Genomic DNA, 20,106 nt, shown 5'->3' with positions numbered 1-20,106 from the left:
TTTCCTTTCATTACCTAGGGTGAGCGTGGACAGGCAACTTTCTGAACAATGCTGGTAGATGATAATTCCTTCTTCAGCCCTCAACCATGAACTCAATTGTCTTATTCCTTGTACAACAGGTATAAAGAGCCATTTTGCAGTATTAGCTGCTCTCAGCCTTTGCCCAACCTCCTGTCAGCTTTCTGGCCTGAAAAGGACATTTATCTCTTATCTCTAGCTACTGCACATGGCAGCTCTTGAGCTACTTAATACGCAGCTCTTTTGTTTGTTTGTTTTATACGCAGCTCTTGAGTTGTTTAATCCTAGTTGTCCATGATTCAGCTGATATTTCTGGAAAGTGAAGACTGCAACAATTTTCAAACTGCACAACACTAAAATACACAGTTCAATTTCTTGCATTAATGACAACCTTGGCATAGCATTCTGCATCAAGCTTTGGTTTAGAAAAAAGATTGAGTTGGGTGCTGATTGATGACTAGAGCTATCTAGTAGAAGACACATCAGGTATCTTGTACTGCAAATGGAGAAAAGGCAGTCTATTTTATGATTAAAGTTTAAATTGAAGTTAGCACATGCATTGCACAAAATCAGCCCAAATTTCTTTGTCTAATCAGTGTGCAGCTATTGCCTGGCATTCATGTTACTGCAGAATGAGCTCAACAGGTTGTGCGGAAATGCCGGGAAGTTATATTGTCTTGCTGTAGGTGAGAAACTATAAGAAGCCTTAGGAACCGGATGAAGCCTGTCCCCAAATATCTCTTAGGGTTGGTTTTAATCCACTTCCTCCAAGGACAAACCCAAGTGGTTACAGTTCATACATACAACTGCTACCACCTGCCTCCCCTGTGGCTCATGAGTGTCTACCAAAGACTATTGATTCTATAAGCTAGACAACCGGTTGCAGCTCTAAGTAACTCCAATAGACATAGACCACTGCTTCACTTATGAAGCATAAACTTTTTTTGGGGGAAAAAAAAAAAAAGAAATCTCAAAAAAACTCTAGAGAAAGCCAATCAAACAAAAGCAACATTTCTGGCACAGTCGTCAGTGTTGCAGTGCAGTGCAGAACATAATTTCCCAAAAAAGCAAAAGGCACTTTCCTGGCTGCCTTGGCCACAATAATAAATTACACTTCTTGACAATGACAGCAGACTAGGGTTTATTTTAGCCATGTACATACATGCGGCTCTGCAGATGAGCGCTACCCTTTCATCTGCTGCGCTCAGCTGGCTCTCTTGCAAATCTGGCCTGCAGCTTGAGTGCTCTGGCTCCCTGAAAAGTAGGTAAGATAATGTGAGAATTTTGCATCCCTCCATCAGAACTTGTCTTGTTGAAAAGACACACCCACAGGGCTGATTCAGTACAGCGCAGGGGTGGCTTGTCCTCAATCACAAGTGATCAAAGCCCTTCTCCTATCCCCAAGGAAACTCTCTCTATTCCTTACCCCACAGAGCTGAAGGGCAGGATGCACTGAGGGAACTATTGTTTCTACTGTATGAACAATTCTAACACAGAGGGACTGTTAGAAAACTAAAGAGTGTGGTTAGAGGTATCCAAGTATAAACCCTCTTTGCTCCTTAGCCAGGACTTCATGCACTCTTGGGGCCCTCCATTCCGAGTTCTCCAACCTTCGTCAATAATGGAATTTAGGGTTTTTTCCCCTACCTATCACTACACTGTATAACTTGCACATCATAAAAAAACCAGATCACTCGGCAAACTTGGGCTTGTGGTCAACATGAGTCTGATTAAAGATTAGTAAGAATTTCAGATTTAAATTCCGCAAATAAAAAAAACTGAACACCACAGCAGTGAAAGTCGTCATGACATCACCTCACAGGAAGGTGCAAATAATGACACAGTCATCTCCTGTAGTATGAGTAACATGAAAATAAACAAAAACAGTTCCTTGACCATATTTCCTGTTGATGAGCTGTCTGAACATCAATGACTTTTTTTTCTGGGTACATGGAACTTAAAAGATTAAATTCATTAAAACAGACCTTTCACAAAGAAAGCATCTGTCTGCCTAAACCATAACTGTGAACATTTCTTGGATCCAGAGTGAAATTTCTGGTAAAGAACCAGAAGATCGCGCACGCCAATATCCTAGCAGCTGGAGCAGTCAGCCCAGTCTGAGGAAGTGGTTTCTCACTGTACAGCCACTCCCACCAGATAGTGGGGAAAAAGAATTCTAGATAAATGTTATCAATATAAAATCAATTAGTTTATCTACAGATCCAAAAGCAAATTCAGGCTATCCAGAGCTTAAAACTTTCTCCCTTTTATTCACATTTACTTTAAGGTGGTGCTTCAAACTGAAGTTGTTTAAGCAGCTTGATATGCAGGCCTGAGCCACATCACTGATTGATAAGATTAATCAACAGTGGAAGCTTTGGTTTTTTTCTGAGGGTTTTATTGGGTTTTTTTTTTGGTCTCATCACCTTTTACTTGGTGATATACTCAGGTCTTGGCACAAGCAGTAGCAGAACAAGGTAGTCACGACACCATTACAGATCTGAATGCTTCAGAAGTAACAAACTTAGGAGCAGTCGGCAGCTGTGATCTGCAATGTAAAGACAGTTCTGCCCAGGTTTATGTGGGCGATGAGCACATGCATAACAACATCAATGTTTACTTCAGATGGACAAAAGCCCGCTATTGTTAACTTCACTCTGTAACAAACCAGTCTCTTATCTTTAAAGCCTACAGTTTTGTCATTACTGCTCGTTTTCAAAGGTAGGATTCTGTTTATTTACAAAGCAAAGTGGGGCTTTTGGTCATTTGAAGTAAAGATTAATGTGATCAAAGGAAAAGGTGCTTAGATGTTTTAGGGTTGACCAGAAACCAAAAACATGCAAGCAAAACCCAAGCTATCATTTTATCCCTGATCGACCCCGTCTAGACACCTACACATTTTTCATTTAGGCTTAGCTGCAGAATGACTCCGGGGTCCTGTTTCTCTGCATTTCTGTACACTTCTACATCATTTATAGCTATGCAACAGCAGTTGTAGAATGATGCAGCTCAACTGGTAATGTTTCATAATTCAAGTACAAATGGCTCCATCAGACAGTGGGGAAAAAAGGGCTACTCTTTTCTCAGCAATGATCTGTGCAAGGAGTATGAACAAGAGTACTGGAGCATCAGCATAAATAAAAATTAGGTCCAGGAGTTTCATTTGTAGCACCTAATGCAGGCTGTTTCAATGCAGTGACAGCACAGCTTCTAACTAAGAAGACATCCCAGTAACACCCTTCAGTGCACTGCTACTGTTCCTCTGTGCCTGAGCACCAGTGAAAGGTAGCAGTCCCAGGCCGCAGCCCGGGGGAAGGAGAAAAAGCAATGGAAAATGAATGTTAGAGGGAATGTAGAAAGAAAGGAAAGGGGAAAAGGAAATGGTTATTTATTCCATCTTTTAAAAAATAATGAGACCTATTATCAGGTAGAACACAGGTGCAGAGTAGAAATTTAGATGCCACTTGTTAACATTGGTCTTCAAACATATTTTAGAGCTCCCTCAATTTTTCCACCTCTGTATGGTAGCATTTGTATTTGAGACCTAAAAATTAGTGAAAAAGGTAAAAAACACAAAATTGTAACTCCGGGTGTATTTCAGGGAGCTATGACAAACTCCAGCATCTCACTTTAGTTTTTGACCACCCAGGGCAGGAGCATAAGCAAGTGCAGGGCAGTGAAGCTGCGTGACGTCTCTAGAGCCACCAAACCTTTCTCTCTGGCACTTCCCAGGCACTTAACCTGCTGTTCTCAGGAGGTAACACCCGGTACGTACACAGATTACAAGGAACAGAACAGCAACAAGTGATCTTAATGAAAACAATTTCTCACTCTCCAAAACAACCAAACCAGATCCTCACAAGCAGTCCAGTCTTCCTGCTTCTTTTATCAATAGTGAAATCTGCTTCATTCAGAAACAACCACCTTCAGTTTCTATTCCAAGCGGCAAAGCAAGTGATACACAAACAGGTGACTGGTAAATTAATCTGCTGCACCAGCCATTGCACCAGCATGGGTCACAACCAGTCAAGGGATCCAGTTTCAAAGCCGGCACCAGGTTGTGGGCCAGCGGAAGCTGAGCATGTGACAGGGATAAAGCATCGCTGGGAAGGGAAAGAAGAATCAGCAGTTATCACTGGCATGACAAATCATCAGTTGAGCTGCGGAGCACCCATAGCTCAGCTCCATCTTAACCACCTTAAAGAAAACCTAGGAGGACTCCAGGATATCAGACAGTCCACAAGTAGCAACAAGAAGAGTTAATTCAAGTGAAGGGAACCAATATTAAGACTGCTGTGTCTACTGTGCACGGGACTTTCTGTTTTCTGCAGAAGCTTCCAGAGCAGCTGGGCTCTCTCATCAGGCCTCCTAAACGGGACTGATCCTTTTAGCTCACCCACTAAGCTAATTCCAGCAGACAGCAAAGGGCAGGAGGTGTCCCTGACACCCAGGTGACAACACACAAAAGTTACGTTTTCATTCATCTTTTAAGCTGTGAGACTGGTCTGCAAAAGGTTGTGGGCTCTCCACCCAGTGCCACATTTCGGGCTGCAGGAATCCCGGAGGCGCCGAACAGACATCTCGCGGGGCACAGACACGGGCTGCTGCTGTGCCCTCGCTGCTCCTGGAGATCACAGGCTTCGGCACACACAGTCTCCCCTACCGCCCTTCCAGCCCTACCGCATCGGGGGAATGAAATTAGACCTTGAGAAGGGCAAGTAAAGGCTACCTAAATGGAGTAGGGAGGCATATGAAACTTGAGAGAGAGAGAAACTCGAACTCAGCCTCAGCCTGGCAGGCCACAGAGTGATGCTGTCCCACTCTCATTGAACACGGGCAGCGTGATCTGTAGCACGAGGTGCAGCGCTCTCTCCAGTTATCCCAAGAATTCAGCAAGCCTGTAGGACTCCCCTTACAGTATCTGCAGGAGGGCTGCAGCATACCTTACATCTCACAGCAGCCAGAGCCTGATTCCAGAAGATGAGCAACAGAACTATGAGATGACCCCAGCTCTTCCCAGCTATCTGTTTCTCTCACTCATAAGTATGCTCACATGCCAAATAAGAAGTGAAGCAACGTGTCAAAGGCCATCAGCTCTCCTGTCAGCCCGAGAATTCCTTGCAAGACCTCAGAGGCGTAGCCTCTCCAACCAGAAATTCAGCTCAGAGGCATTTGGCACCCTGCTTTTTCCCCGATGTTTCACACAAGCAAGACCAGAGATGATACAGATAGCATAGGTTTGGGAGCTGGCTATGAGGCTTCCCAAACACTGGGCGCAACCATCTCAGATAACAGTGGATTGTAAGAGAAAGATAGAAGAGCTCCTCGAGCTCTCATCTCAGTTTCCTTTTCCCCAGAAACAAGCTTGCATGATGGGTCCTCCCCTCCCACCTTGAGGGTCTTAAGCCTTACACAGGGGCTTTCAGCTTAAACGTAGGTCTTTCAAAGGCCACCGCTGTAGCTTTCCATAGCATGTGTTTTCTCCATGGCTGTTCCTCAGTATTTGAACTTCTTAGAGCCTCTGTTCAGTTCACTTCATGGTGCAATCAGATCTCCCCAAAGGGTTCTTGGGCACATCTCCACAACCAGCTCCTTGTTGTCCATGCCTTTACCCGAAGAAGCAACCGACAGGTGAGAGCACACCCCTGCCATAAAGCACCCATGATGCAGTCTCAGGTACGCTCCAGTAACAAAGCTATGGGGCAGGTGAACAATGGGACAGGCCAGCTCATGGCCAAAGTTAGCTTCACAGGTATCAGGACAATTCAGCCCGTAGTACCAGTGCAGTATTTCCAGTTTCTTTCATCACAGAATGTAAATTAGCCTCAGTTCTGCTTTTTTGCCATTATTTAAACACCAGCATTGTGCAGAGGGATAAGGCTGACCTTTTGTCCTGAAAACAGGCTCAAATGGAGCATTTTATTTCGAGCTTGATAGCATAAATGCACTGAAAGCGCTAAACTCACCTTGGCAGCCCTCCTAGCTAACACCATGGCCCTAAGGATAAATTTTGCTCTGACTGCAGGGAGTGCATACACTCAGCAATGCTCCTTATTTTAGGTAGATTGGTTTTTTCGCAGTGCATCAAAGCTACTGCATCTAATACCTGTCATTTGGGTTCCTATCGCTCTTCTGATTGAGGTGGCCGTGGAATAGCTCCTTCTGTCCTTTAAAACCTAAGAGGAACTTGGGAAGAAGACAAATCCTTTATCAACCATCTATGTTTGTTTCTATTTTTGGTGAACAATTGCACTTTCTTCCTCTTTCCTAATTAACTTTTGATCCCAACTACTAACATAATGCAGTGTTTCCCCTTTCCTTATGAAGGAGAAAACAGATGTTGTCATTTGGACAGGGCATTGCTTCAGGAACCCATGCACTCTAGCAAGAGTCACAATGCATCTACAGAAGGTGGTAGGGATCATTTTCAGGTAAGCCTGAAAGAGCCATCCAGCAGGACAGGGGAAGAAAGAATCATCTACCAGCACCCTGGAAGGAACAAGTCCTTGGGCCCAGCATCCCAGGGGGATATTCCACCATACCAAGTGGGATCTGCAGGCCAGCTCAGACTTGGCTGAGCCACTGTGTTCGCATGCGATTTTCTCCTTCATCCTTCTGCTGTCAGGAACTGAACCGAACCCCAAGTTTTGACAGACTTTTTTCTTGTCTATATACTTCTCTTTTTCAAGCCAGAAGTCACCCCCACAGAAAATCTAATTGGATTTACTGATTATCATAGCTGGCCTACCTCTGCAAGACAGCTTTCAGGACCACAAGAATCATGAAATAAAAATAATGTCATATTCTTTGTGTGCCAGTGACAGGATGGCTTAAACAGGAAAATTGAGGCAGTACAATTCCCTAAGATTTATAGTTTCAAATTAAATTGCTTCTCCTAATTCTGGGAGAAAAGTAAACATTTGGCGACTGATGGAATTTAAAGTGATGGAGACCTACAGTTCCTGGTCTTCAGGAGACAACTCAAATTTTTGAAATACAAAGCGAGCACTTGCTATTTCTGGAGGCTCAGAGGCAGCCACTTCAGAACAAATGAATTTATTTCTATACAGCTATGGTGCAGGAAACACAATAAACCCTGATAAATCTGCTAAAATAATATCTTCCACATTATCAAACTAAAAATGAACTACCTTCTAATTTCCTGAAGTCTTTTGCTAAAGATTTTGTCAATGGAAAGATATTTTCAGCTTCAATCAGTCATGAATAGCACAGCATGCAGACAGAAGAAATCAGATACACACATGCACACACAAAGTATGCAGTTCCTTCAAATCACTGATTATCAGTATTAGCCCGGCTTGACAGGGGCTTTCTTCATAGGTACTTAACACCAGTGAAAATTCTTCATTCGCCTTTGGCTATGATAATTCGGGGTCTGTTCGTGGAAGGATTTGATGTCCTTCTAAATTTACGTATGGCACATGATTGTCATTTTAGAAATGGCTAATAATAATAATAATAATCTGAACCTCATCTGCAAGCCCTCCAAGTCTTTTCTGGTTGTTTTGTTTATTACAGCAGATATTTTAAATCCATAGAATAAGCAGGGCAGCAAATAATACTGGTTTGGTATGTTGGAGATGGCACATGTTTGGTTTAAACTTAGGTGTCCATCTGAAAGATTGGCATGCAGATCAGTTTGGGAGATGTGGTGATTGATCAGAAATGGGACAGAATTTTTCTAAGCTCTACGCTTCTAGCTCCCACATCTATGTTGTGCCATTTTGCAAGTGGAGAGCCCAAAAACACACATGTGCCCTGAAGTCCTTGCTTCAGAAAAGCTCCCAAAGAATGGGAGCCCTGAAGTCAAATGTTACAACGTCTTCAACCCTGTGCACCTCTGAAAGATGAAGAAGTTTTGTGGTAAAACAGTCCCAGGCTCACACATACCCTACTTATGCTTGGTTTTTCTTTGAATTAATGAGACTAGTTAAAAGCAATTATAATAATAACAGAACTAGCTTTCAAGTATCAGAATCACCATCTCCCTAAGCATTATGTTCCACTGGAGCCACTGAACTGCCATCACTCAAACGCAAGTGCTGATGGCAGAAGGTTCCACTTGCCCAAGAGCCAGACTGAGCCAATGGGATATACAGTGATACGAAATAACTTGCTTAGTTCAGAGCTGATGAGCATTCACATATCACCCAGTCCTCACTCAACTCCAGCTCTCCTGCAACACCATTCTCCTGTCAGTACCTGCGTAAGTGACATTCCCATCATACTCACAAATTCTGATCATCCAGTAGTTCTCAGGCTGCAGGAGGTAAACTGGCAACATTTCTGTGGCACTGGGCAGCTTCTGTCTTCATGCAGAGTCCAGCCTTCCAGGGGATGCTCATAAAAATAGTGGAGAGAGAAAACACACATTTAAATGCTGTCATTGACCCCTCAGGGAAAAGGAATGAGTGTAAAAAAAAAAAACCCATCAGATCCTAAACAGAGCAACTGTCACATGTAAAACTTCCAGCTAGGTACTTAGCATTGCTGAGTTTCGTGTAACGTTCATCTATCTACAGCCATTACAGATTTAAACAACCCTAACAGCTGAATGACAGCTACTTCAGTTCCCCTAATCAAGGCACTAGACTAGGAACCTCTCATCAGCTCCCCTAAGTTTCTCTTGTACCAAGTCCTGGCACTCTTGTCCAAGAAAGCTGCTGGCCGGCTGTGCCAAATCCAAGAATGAAACCGCTTCCCTATCAGCCAGCTCTGGCCACCAGAAAGCTCTCATGGGGATTTTACAACGGCTGGAAAGTAACAGCTACAGTTTAGAGCAACTTGGATTTAGGGGAAATTTAGATTTCTGAAGTGACCTTTGCCTCAGGTCTAAAACCAGTATAAATAATAAGTCTGATCAGAACTGCAGGGTGTTTTTACCTTGTGCTTAGGACCCCAAGGCATCACATTTCCCTCTTCTGATTTCGAATCCATGTCAAATAAGAGAACTTTCCCCACACTCAACATTGCACAGGATTTGGGAATTGATCAGACAAGTACATAGATGGCTGGTATGTTACCGTCTTACCTTAAGTTGATGAATGCCATCAAACTGAGCATACCTAGAAGATAAATTTTAGTTAAAAGCCTGGTCATTTCAGATACAGTTAAGTGGATGGCACGCTAGGCGTTTAGCAAAGACAAGGGAAATGCAATTGTCCAGTGTGAAACTGCAATGTCCAGCATGCAATTCATTTATCATGATGCTATGAGGTCTTGTGCTGTACCAGGTGTTATACAGCAAGCCTTTTGCACCACCTCCCTTTTTGACGAAATGTCAATTATAAAATGAAGAAAAACTTCAGTGTTAGTTATTGGTAGCAGCTCCAATGATAGTAAGTAAGTATACAATCGTTTCCTCTCTCACATGCTTTTGGAAAGGGTTTTTCAACTTTCAAAACCTTTTTATCCCTCCTCCACTTAAAGGTTACAAGGAAATTGAATGTTCAATACTAGAAATAGCTTTAGAAAATGCAAAACAATAAACAATAATGACAGGGCAGCAGGCACAAGACTTTCCTGCCACAAAGATGACAGCTATTAGTATTTGACAGTACAAGTTTTATATTCGTACTGAGATGCAGGACAGTACTTGCAGCGCTTTAAAAGAGAGATAACACCTTTGTGTAGAGAAGGTAAAGCCCCAGCCTAGGACTACACATGAAAACTAAGTTCTCTGATTTTTCTTTTAATAATGGAACACGAAAACCTCATAGTTGCTTCAAATATTTATTTCCATGGCAAAAATAGACTATAATATATTCATTTCACATATATTACATTCAGTAATACAAGCTCTTCTGTCTATGAAACACAATTTGTACATTGTTTTACAAACCAATTTCAGTCTTACAAGGATTAAAGCTGTTTTGATTATACATTTTTACAATATTGGTGGCAAGACAGCAAAAATAGACATGTTAACCACTAGCTTAGTACTAGAAAATAATACTTCATGTTTGCTACTGTTTAAACAAAATCCCATTTAAATCCTTGCATACTGGCTCAAATGAAAATGGAAGAAAATGGAGCCAGATCCTGCATTCCTCTGACTTTAAGGACTCAATCCTACAAAACTGCTGAAAGGACTTCAAACACCGATTTGCTTTAACTGAATGAAGAGATTTCAGCAATGTGCAGGAGTGTACATACTTACTGATTTGCCAGGTCAAGCCTGTAAAATTTCCATCCAAGTCCCCCCAGATCAGCCATAAAGAGGACAGATACGTTGGGTATTTCAAAGCAATTCAGGGAAGTATCTTTGTAAAGAGCACATATACCTTGTCCGTCAGAATTATCCAGGATTAGCAAGGTGACAGACTGGAGGATTTTACATGGTTTTTCCCCCATCAAGGTTCCTACCATTCTAAAAATTAATGGCATTTGCAAAGTCTTTGAAGTATTTTAAGTGTGTCCTAATTTTACCTAAAAATTTCCAAATGGAAAAACAGCATTTAAATTCCCTTTATAAAAGTTAGGCACCTTCTGAAACTGTGCTCATAAAATTAATAATTTGGTAGTTTTGATTGCCACATATCTGAACCAAAGTAACATTATGGTATCTACAGACTTGCTCTCTAACTTGCCACAGGCTGAATCTGTTGTAAACTCTATTCATTAGATTCTTTACATTTGATTTCCATCTTCGTTCTCTAATTAGAGCTGAAGAATGTACTTCTGAAGAACAAATACACTGGAGGTTATTCTTCACCATTGAACACAGCATCATGTGGAAAATGGCTTAGAATAGAACCAAAGGCCATTTAGCAACTGTTTTTTGAAATGCTCATTGAAGTTAACAAATCCTTTTTTTTTTTCAGCCCCTGTAGACCTTAAAAGTAACATACGTGATGCCAACAGAATGCACCAAGTTAGCTGGTCCCCAACAAGATCTTACTAAGAAATTTTCTTTTTTTTTTTTTTTTTTACAGACATGTTTGCAACACCTGTTTAAAGTTTTTTCCCCTTACGTTAGCACAGTATTGTATTATTTTAATACCACTGTATTGCAAATGCTGCACTGCAACATAATTTCTAAGCAATGTTAAATTCCACATTTTAAGGGCCTGATTTTCAGCCCAGACTTAACCTGGTGCAATTCACACCTACTGTAAACACCTGGCTGCATTCATAAAGTATTTAGACTTTCAAATCATCTAACCTGCATCCATGAGAAATTATCACTGCAAAATTGCATGTATGCCTATTCCCCCTGCATTTTGCATGTGTAAAACCAGAGACCATGGTTTGAAAAATCTGACCTTTAATAAGTAAACAGAAACTGAGCTGACAGATTGCATTAAATACATTTGGGAAGGAAAATATGTAAAAATAACAGAGCCTCTGAAAAAAATATTTGGAGTTTCAAAAATCGCATTTTAAAAAGCCAGTAAAAATAACACTTATGACTACATATTCACTTACCCTACCATGCCATGAAAAACATACCGTATGAATCAAACCCTTTTAGCAGCTCTACTGTGGATACAAAATGTTCCAAATCCTCCTCCAAATGCCTTCAGCCATTCCTCAAATCCTCACTCTCTACTTCCAACATTTTGTACTTTCACAAGAGAACTTCTTCTGAACTATCTCAGCTACTTTTCTTTTGAATGCTGTAGCTTCATGTATGCACATTTCTGCTGCTTTCTTTTGGTTAATTCTTGTAATCTGTATTTAAATTTAAAAGCAGACATGTGAGTATTCATGCTTTAAGGGCTCAAGCTTTCATGGGCAATAAGCCAATTTTAATTTCTACAATATCAGGAAGAACTGCAGGAATTTTGCATCTTGCAGGACTAGACTCTAGCTTTGCATGACTTTGCAGTATTGAAAAAAAACCCCAAACTCTAAAATACCGAGTTCTTAGCAATTGAAGTGTTGTTTCTTTTAAATTAATAATTTGAACTAACTGTTGGAATATAGTAATGAGTTCACTGTTTTTAAGGCCAGGGTTTCAGTAATGCTACTGATATTAAAACTGAGATCTCATTACACAGCTAGCTTGTATGATAAACGACCCTGCAGTTTCCAAGTTTGGTCCAGAGGCAACTGGAATCTACGAGCCATTCAACTTTAACAGCTGCTCCAAGAAGAAAAACATAGCAGCAGCCTCAGGTAGTCTTACTTATTAAATTTAAGCAGCTATTTTTGGAGAAAATTGCTCCAAATGTCATCCACTTCAAAAAAAGGTACACAGGATTACAAGAAAAGCCAAAAATACATTTCTCAAAATGCCAAGAATTTTTTCCATTTCAGTATACATTTATTTTACTTTTATTTGTTATTACTTTATTTTACTTTTTTTTCTAAATGTTTATGATAACTTAGAGAAGCTTTTCATCCACAGAAATTATAGGAACTCTGCCTTGCTCACCTGCTTTGAATTAAATGTATTTCTAGATATAAACCATAGCACCCTGCACTTGTAGTTTTTACCGTTCATTGTGCAAAAGGTATCACAATGAGAGCAATACTAAGGCATAAAACTTTTCCTGCTCGTCATGGGGGACAGCAGAAAAAGGAGAGCACCGCTGTGCAGGCTGCAGAAAAGCTATGCAAAACTCTCCTGTGTACCATGGAGCTTCTCCATCCCAGATTGGGGAGTGATTTGCAGCCTACAGCTAAGCCTGCTAAGTCAGTGACATCTTTGCAACGAACAGGGCTCTGACTTATGTTGTTAGAGAAGAGCTGCTAGCCCAAGACTACAAAGATTCACTGGCCAAAAAATCTCTCATCAGAGCAACCAAGAAAGAAATCAAATGTGCAGAAGGCTTTCCTACAATTTGTGGGTTCTTCTCCTGACTCTTCACAGAATTTGATCCTAAAAAACATTTTCCACCTAGCCCACAAAAGACAGTCAAATCTGTCTCTTGACAGTATATAGCACCTTTATTTATCCCTGAGAGCTCTGACATCCCTAGAGATCAGCATCATCTTTGCCATTTACTGCAAGAATGTCTTCATACAACTTTTCTTACTAAAAAAAGTCAGCTCAAATCTTGCATAATAATCTGGTTTCATCCCCATAAAAAACAGAAGCACATTTGGCAAAACGGACAGGCTTATAGTGGAATTTTAAGCTTTTGACAAACAAATCCACCTCCGACTCACACTGTGACTGGATTTGGACAGTGGATGTTCTTATAATGTCCCACACTTCATGAAGTACTCAGCGCAACTACATGTAAAAAAGCATCCCTTTTCAAGGCTCAGAACAAAGTGCTAAAACCTGAATTTTCTTTTAAAAATTAACTGAAAATCTAAACAATGGTTTTAAAATTAATTTTGTTACAGGAGGTTGTGAAGTTTATTTTCATTTGGTATCTTTAGAAGAGAAACTGCTCATTTTCAGTGCTCACTTGGAGCCATATGCTTACATACAAAAAGCAATCCTGCTATCTTCAGTAGGAAAACTCACATGAAGTCAAGTCAAGTCTATTAATGCAAAAATGGACTGCTGATGGACACAACTGAAAGCTGAAGTGGAGGGGGTAGCAGTGTTACGCTTAAAAAAAATAAATCAAGTTTGTAACTACCAGATTAGAGAGCAACTGCCTCTAAAAGTGAACACAACTTCTTTCAGCAAAACAGAAAAGAAAGCCAAAAGACGCACATTTCCTCACCCACCTCAGATAATCCCATAAATTTTGGATTAAATTGCTTGTTTGAACTGCTCCTTTTAACGCCTCACAGCTGATATTCTGTCCCAGTAACTACTGAACAGCTAAAAATTGTTGCTTGAAGTTGTGTCATATATAATTTCATTAAAAGATGCATGTATCGGGTTATGAAGATCACAGTCCAAAGTTGAGAAATGAAAATGGTACAAGCTACATTTTAGAGCATACCTTCCCATTCAAAAATATTTCTGAAGATAGAAGCCAACTGTGGCAAAAAGTAGCAATGTTTTTAAAACACAGCATGATACAAATAGCTAAGTATGCTTGTTTCTTTCAATACTTCTGTTAACACAGATATGCCCAATTGGTTTGTTTGCAAGATTTATATGTAAAGAATCAGTCTTCTGTAGCTGGTTTCCCCTGGATTTCCAGTTTTACATTTGGCAGTCAATACTTCCTAGGCATCTTATAGTTACAAAAAGAACATTTTTTCCCCCATCTGAAATATTCAGTCTTACTTTTACTGAGAGTAGAACAATGCAGACTGCGTGAAAGCAGACCAAATGCACTAGATTAATACAGTGTATTTTAAAGAAATACATTTTGTATAGAATGACATATTAGCACAATTTGGACCACGTGTTTTTCTTTGTGGAAGTAGCTTATTACAGGGGAAATTGAGGTGATCTATTTATTATTCTTAATTAATGTTTTGGGAGACAATTATTGTTTTGAAGGGGTTTTAATTATTCATAATAGTTTCCAAACCCTTGTTACAGCTCAGAAAAATAACATAATTTCACCAGTGATAAAAATGACTTTCAGTCTCATTTCATTTCGCTAAGCAGGTATCAAGGGAAATGGACACTTAAACATGCCTGCAGCCTGGTCTACCATAGGGTTTTTTTGAAATTAAACCAGATATCTACAAACTAATAGCTCTCTTTTGAATAGGGATTTTCAACTCAGCATCTCAGAACACTTGAAAAGGCAGGTAAAACCACACTGTCCCCATCTGAAAACCACAGACAGGATTATTTAGGGATACCCTTATTAGACCAGACCCATGGGACAACATGGAAACTACCAAAGGTATGACTCATGTTCAGGTCCATGCCACAGCCATTGACTCAGCCACCTACACAGCTACTAAAATACCCACATGTCCAGTGTTACTTCTAAGAGCTCTTATACTCTGCAGGTGTTCTCAAACAGCTTCTGTGGATATTCTTCATTGCAACACTGCATAGCATTAGCAAAATCTGTTCCAGTACTGACAAATAATCTGGAGGATTCTACAGAAACTTCCAGTCTTTAAAGACTTTCTTGACTGGGAACATAAACATTTTTAATGGTCATCTTTGCACTGTGTAAACCAGCAATCATAGCTGCCACACCTCCTCCATTATGCTTCATACGATCATTTCCGCTTCGCCACTATGCACCTTCTTACTCCAATTCTGGTTCTCTCACTTCATCAACCTAAAAGGCTCTTCCTAAAATAACAGGTTAGTAATGGTATATTACCATATGAAACAATGCATGATTATAGTTTCTATGTTTAACTACATAAATAACAGAGCAAAAAAAGTGCTTAAAACATTTGCATCCACTTTGATTTCAGCCAGTAAAATCAAACTGTTCTCTAAATACATGACTAATACTGAATATGTACTTTCTCTCATGCATTTGTTTCCAATAACCTTGTAGATAATTAGAATATTTTCCCCTGCTTGTTGCAGGTAAACATGCCTCCGCTCAAATGGAAATCATCTTTCACTTGTCAGTTCTATTACACAGCACCACAACTAACTACCAATAGCTTCCCCTAGTACTTTCTGCATGATTTTTGAAAAGTTAGTTCAAACATTGTCAGTCTTCTCCTCTGAAAATATTATGCTGTTTAAAAAGATATGGGTTGTGGCGTTTTGGTTTGGTTTGGTTTTTTTTATTAAAAAATGCTGAATATAAAAATAACTGTTCTTAAAGCAACAGCTTAAAATATCTAAGAGCTGCTAATTTTGCTGAATAAACCAGAGGAACCCAAAAGTTCATTTTAGAAAATATAGATTTATCGTTCTAAATATAAAATTGAAAGCAGAATGAAACTGCATAAGACCTTGACAGTCCCAAGGAGCAGGTTTCTTACCCCATGCACATCTACAGATTTTAACTTTCACACAGTTAACAATTATGTTTTAAAATATGTTAGTAAAATTGTGCCATATACTTCCATTTCATAATATAGTTATTTTGTTCAGAGTAACACCACTCTAAAGAACGTATGCAAGTACTACAGACCGGTACAAGTAAAATCGTTCCCTAATGACTGCAGCTGAACATGGGAAGAATTTAGTGAAGATCCTGCTTTGCAGGGACTGTTACACTGACTCGCATTTAACAGCCACATACCAGCCCTAAAAGGTAACTGTGTGATTCATCATATGAAGAAAACACCAGTGAGAGCAGTTCTGCCTGGACAACTGTGATTTTCTTTCTGTAAACTCTTGCGGTGTTCCTTAGGAAGTGGCAGAGATTATATGAGTCTAGAACTTTTGAGAAACTGAATGAGAACTCCATAGATAAAAGTGTACTGTGAAAGAGTCTGCACCATCATCATTCTCTGCTGCCTCAACATGTCCAGCACTCGTGGGATGTCCAGCATCTGGAGGAAGAGAACAAACCATTACAAGTGACTGGTGAGCAAGGGCAGAATCAGCTGCTCTAATTTCAGCTCTGACAGCCCATGCCTGCAGTATGGACTGCACTACACCACTGACCATGCCTACCTCCTCATCTGTGAAATATGCATAATGTTAAATTTGCCTATCTCATGTGTTATGGGTCTTCACAAATTTAATGGCCGCAAAAGTCTGTCACAGTGTTAGGACAGGGATGCACAATGAAACAATCAGTTTGTTCAGTCTCAGCTGGCATATTATATTATTAATAAACACTTTACAGCTGTTCACTTTGGCTAAAAGCTAACAGGATCAGGTTTTATTCTATTAAACTACCGGTTTGTCCTCTATTGAGACTGATACTGCAATACACTACACTTAGGAACAAAATATTTAATAACAAGCACAGAGACTGGCTACAAACATGTTCTTGAATATTATCCATTAAAACTAAGGCATGAAGTAAAAGTGGTAAGATCCTGATAAGGGTGAAATCCTGAAATATGCTTAGTAGCCTAGGGCATACCTCGTTCCACTCAGTGACTCAACATCTTCTGGAGTCAAGAATCCAAATGAGCATTCCAGTGTGTAAGTGGGCAACTCTAAAAGATTAACAACTTCTGTTGAATTGCCAAGAGCTCTTTAAACCACAGTTGTAAGGGCTCTTCCAAAGGCCAAATCTTGGAAAAGCTCAGATGAACAGCCATAAAATATTTATTAGGCAGGTTATTTATTCTTCCACTATCCAACATTATTTAAAGCACGAAAAAGAAAAAGAGATCACCTCATTGTGTTCCAAGCAAGCGATCATGATCTCTGACAGTATGACCACTCCTGTTCGTCCTACACCTGCACTGCAATGTACCAGCACAGGAGGATTAGAGTTTTTAGGATCCGCAGTGCTATTCGTATGGCGCCGCACTGACTGTATCTCTTCCAAGTATGCTATTAAGTTCAACAAGATAAGAATAATAAATTTAGGAGATGAAGCCCCATAAGCCATGCTATTACGCTGTATGACCACCAGAAAAGTAGTAATTTAACAAATGACATCCCACAGAAAAATGACACTGTGTAAATCACAAGTCATATCCCAACCAAAGCAATACAGATCTATAAAGATCATCTAACTTTTGTAAGGCTTTCCTTGCCTTGTTCCCCTATTCCCCACCAAAGGCAGCTCGTGGCCATCTTCCTACTGCTGGAACATACTCAAATGTGTAGTATGTGATGTAATTATGTTTTAATCTATACGAACTTTTAGTAAATTATGTATTTGGCTTTAGACATAAACAGTGACCTTAGCAAACTGACAGGTATATTCCTGCCAAAAATATAATTCAGTATCTCTTGCTGGTGTGAAGAAACCTTTTACAGCAGAATGCTTGGCATACTTATCAAAAGCTAATTCACTTATAGCAGCCATTTTAGGAGGTATTTAAAAAAAAAACAAAACCACAACCCCAAAACAAAGCTATTAAATACAACTTACAGAGAAATCCCTTTATATCCTCTGGACAGCCATGCTCTGGCCAGTCAGTATACTGCAGATGCCAAACTGTTCTCTCCTGTCCTGTAAGAAGATGTTTAATCTTCAATCCCGTAGTTGCATAGCAGCCTGAGTCAGTACGGAATCGTGTCGTAATCTTAAATCTTCCATATGTTACAGTGTTGTGTCTTGAACCAAGACGTGGCCAGTATCTGAAGCTTTTTTCTCGCCCACTTTCCTTAAAAGTAAAACACTTGCTTAACAAGAAACATAAGAACACTCATACAACTAATGCTCCTGTAACAACTGTATCTCTCCTCTATTAAGTACTACTACAGTGTTTATGGTTTCTCACTGAGTAAACCAATTTTCCAGCGAAAAGAGTATGCAAATTTACATCTTTCTGCCAAGGAAAGCAAGACAGAATGGCAAAGGGGTCACTAGAAATTTATCTTTGATTGGTCTTCTTGTTGGAGCAAAGATCCCCTTCCTCTGATAGATCATAACAAAATCATTGCAGAATTTCTGGGAGAAACCTGAGTCAGTTTATACTCACTTCCTCTGCCGTCACCATAGCTATGATGGCAATCCCTTGTTCCCAGATCATCTGCCAGAAATCCTGACATGTATTCTGCAAAGGGCCCTGCGTAGCAATGTAATCCCACTCTATGCTGCCAACAGAGATCTGTAAAAAGAAAGACATTAGATGAGTACTTATTGAAAACTCCCTTTCCCCAATTCTTAAGTCAGTCATTTGAAGATGCACAAATGGAAAAAAGAGAGCAACACTGCAAAAGCAGGAGCCCATTGTGAGTTATATCTGCCTCCTATTTTTTTAGCTGCGTCTTGTCACATTAGATGCAGAAGAGACACAACGTTTAAAATTGTATAGGCATATAGCTAAATAAATGTATTTTACATCAAAAGCATAATGTGAAAGTGAGTAAATAAAATTGTATTTCTTTTTTGTGAATTTGAGGTATTCTAGCTGATTTGGGTTTAGAGAAGCTTTCATACCCTGGTGCTGTAAATGCTATTATATGCACTAAAAAGTCAGAACTAGCTAATGTTTCCTCAAAAAACACTATCTTGTTTGAGAAGGGTCAGAAGAGTTACTCAACATTTATGAATGAATTGAAGTATAGAAACTATGGTACCATGTCAGTGTACAAACAGATTTATTAAAAAAAGACAGCAACACAACTACAACTGCTGCTTTGACTATCTCAACTCTTTTCAGAGAAAGCATGAAGCCAGTTATAGTTGCATGTTAAGTAGGTAAATGCATTGAAAATTAACAAACTGCCTTGAAGGTTCTTGAGGTCACCCTGCAACTTCTTCACTTTTTTAAGTAGAGTTTAAAGAGCTAAGGCTGGGGAAAAGGGGTAACTGAAGATTGTGAAAGAGCAGATTTCCCCTTGGCTCCATCTGTTTCTCTAACCATCCAAAAAAACTTAATCTGGGAGCTAGCTTACTGCCTGTTGTGGATCTAGTCTAAGAGTACAGAAGAGGAAGAAAGATAAGGATTGTCACTGCAGTTCAAAAATATCATATTCACTGCAAAGGATCCCAGTTTGTTATAAAGCTGCTTAACTCTGAGAAGAACAGACATGCCTTCTATTAGCACCAATCCACAGAGAGACGAGACAGAGAGAGAAAGGAGACAGCAGTAGATCAATACAGAAGCGAAATGCAGAAGACCTCTCCAATAATTAATACTCCATTATTCTAGGTAATGAGAAAAAACAGGTTTCTCCTTTCCCCAAAGAAACCTCTGCAGAAGGTGGGAAAGAGAGAGAGATGGAGGGATTCTCACTCATCTGACTAAACCAAAATTGATAGCCAAATCCATTTCTAGTTACCACATGAACTGGAAGATATTTCTCCAACAGTATTTCTCTCACCTTGATATGAGATGCATTGATGTAACCCGTGTTATTTTCTTTGGTTGGGACTAGTTCTACTCTGGTATCATCATAAGGAAGGACGTCCTGGAACCGGTTTCTTTCAGCATTTTCAGGAAGCCGAGCTATTGAGCACTCACCATCTATAAGTCTTTTTTTCTGAATGCGCTCATATTCAGTAAACACCATCCCCTGCTCTAGTCGTTGTTCCAGAACTTTACACTGAAAGACAGAACACAGATAACCATACAAAGTCACGATCTAAGGCGAGTCTATTTTAACAGAGAATTCTTGAAGGATAAAATGTATGTATTTTCCTCTCCTACATACTTTTTCAATGCTTTTCCAGCTATTAATGTTTTCACAAA

The 20,106-nt window shown here is 39.8% G+C and overlaps 1 protein-coding gene across 1 annotated transcript in view; it reads right to left on the bottom strand.

Annotated features, from left to right (window-relative positions):
• Nucleotides 1-16,071: 16,071 nt before the first annotated feature.
• The window catches only part of PTPN21 (protein tyrosine phosphatase, non-receptor type 21), a gene marked incomplete at its 5' end in the record, with an annotated part of 29,997 nt that continues 25,962 nt past the window's right edge, over nt 16,072-20,106 (bottom strand). Inside the window, 5 exon segments of the mRNA XM_009578725.1 lie at nt 16,072-16,329; nt 17,130-17,290; nt 17,838-18,072; nt 18,391-18,519; nt 19,739-19,960. Coding sequence (XP_009577020.1) covers nt 16,201-16,329; nt 17,130-17,290; nt 17,838-18,072; nt 18,391-18,519; nt 19,739-19,960 — 876 coding nt within the window.

Source organism: Fulmarus glacialis, unplaced genomic scaffold, assembly GCF_000690835.1.
Source record: "Fulmarus glacialis isolate BGI_N327 unplaced genomic scaffold, ASM69083v1 scaffold7745, whole genome shotgun sequence".
In the NCBI taxonomy this organism is placed as follows: domain Eukaryota; kingdom Metazoa; phylum Chordata; class Aves; order Procellariiformes; family Procellariidae; genus Fulmarus; species Fulmarus glacialis.
Note: the sequence above shows the minus strand (reverse complement) of the source record. Positions and strands in the feature narration are given on the sequence as shown.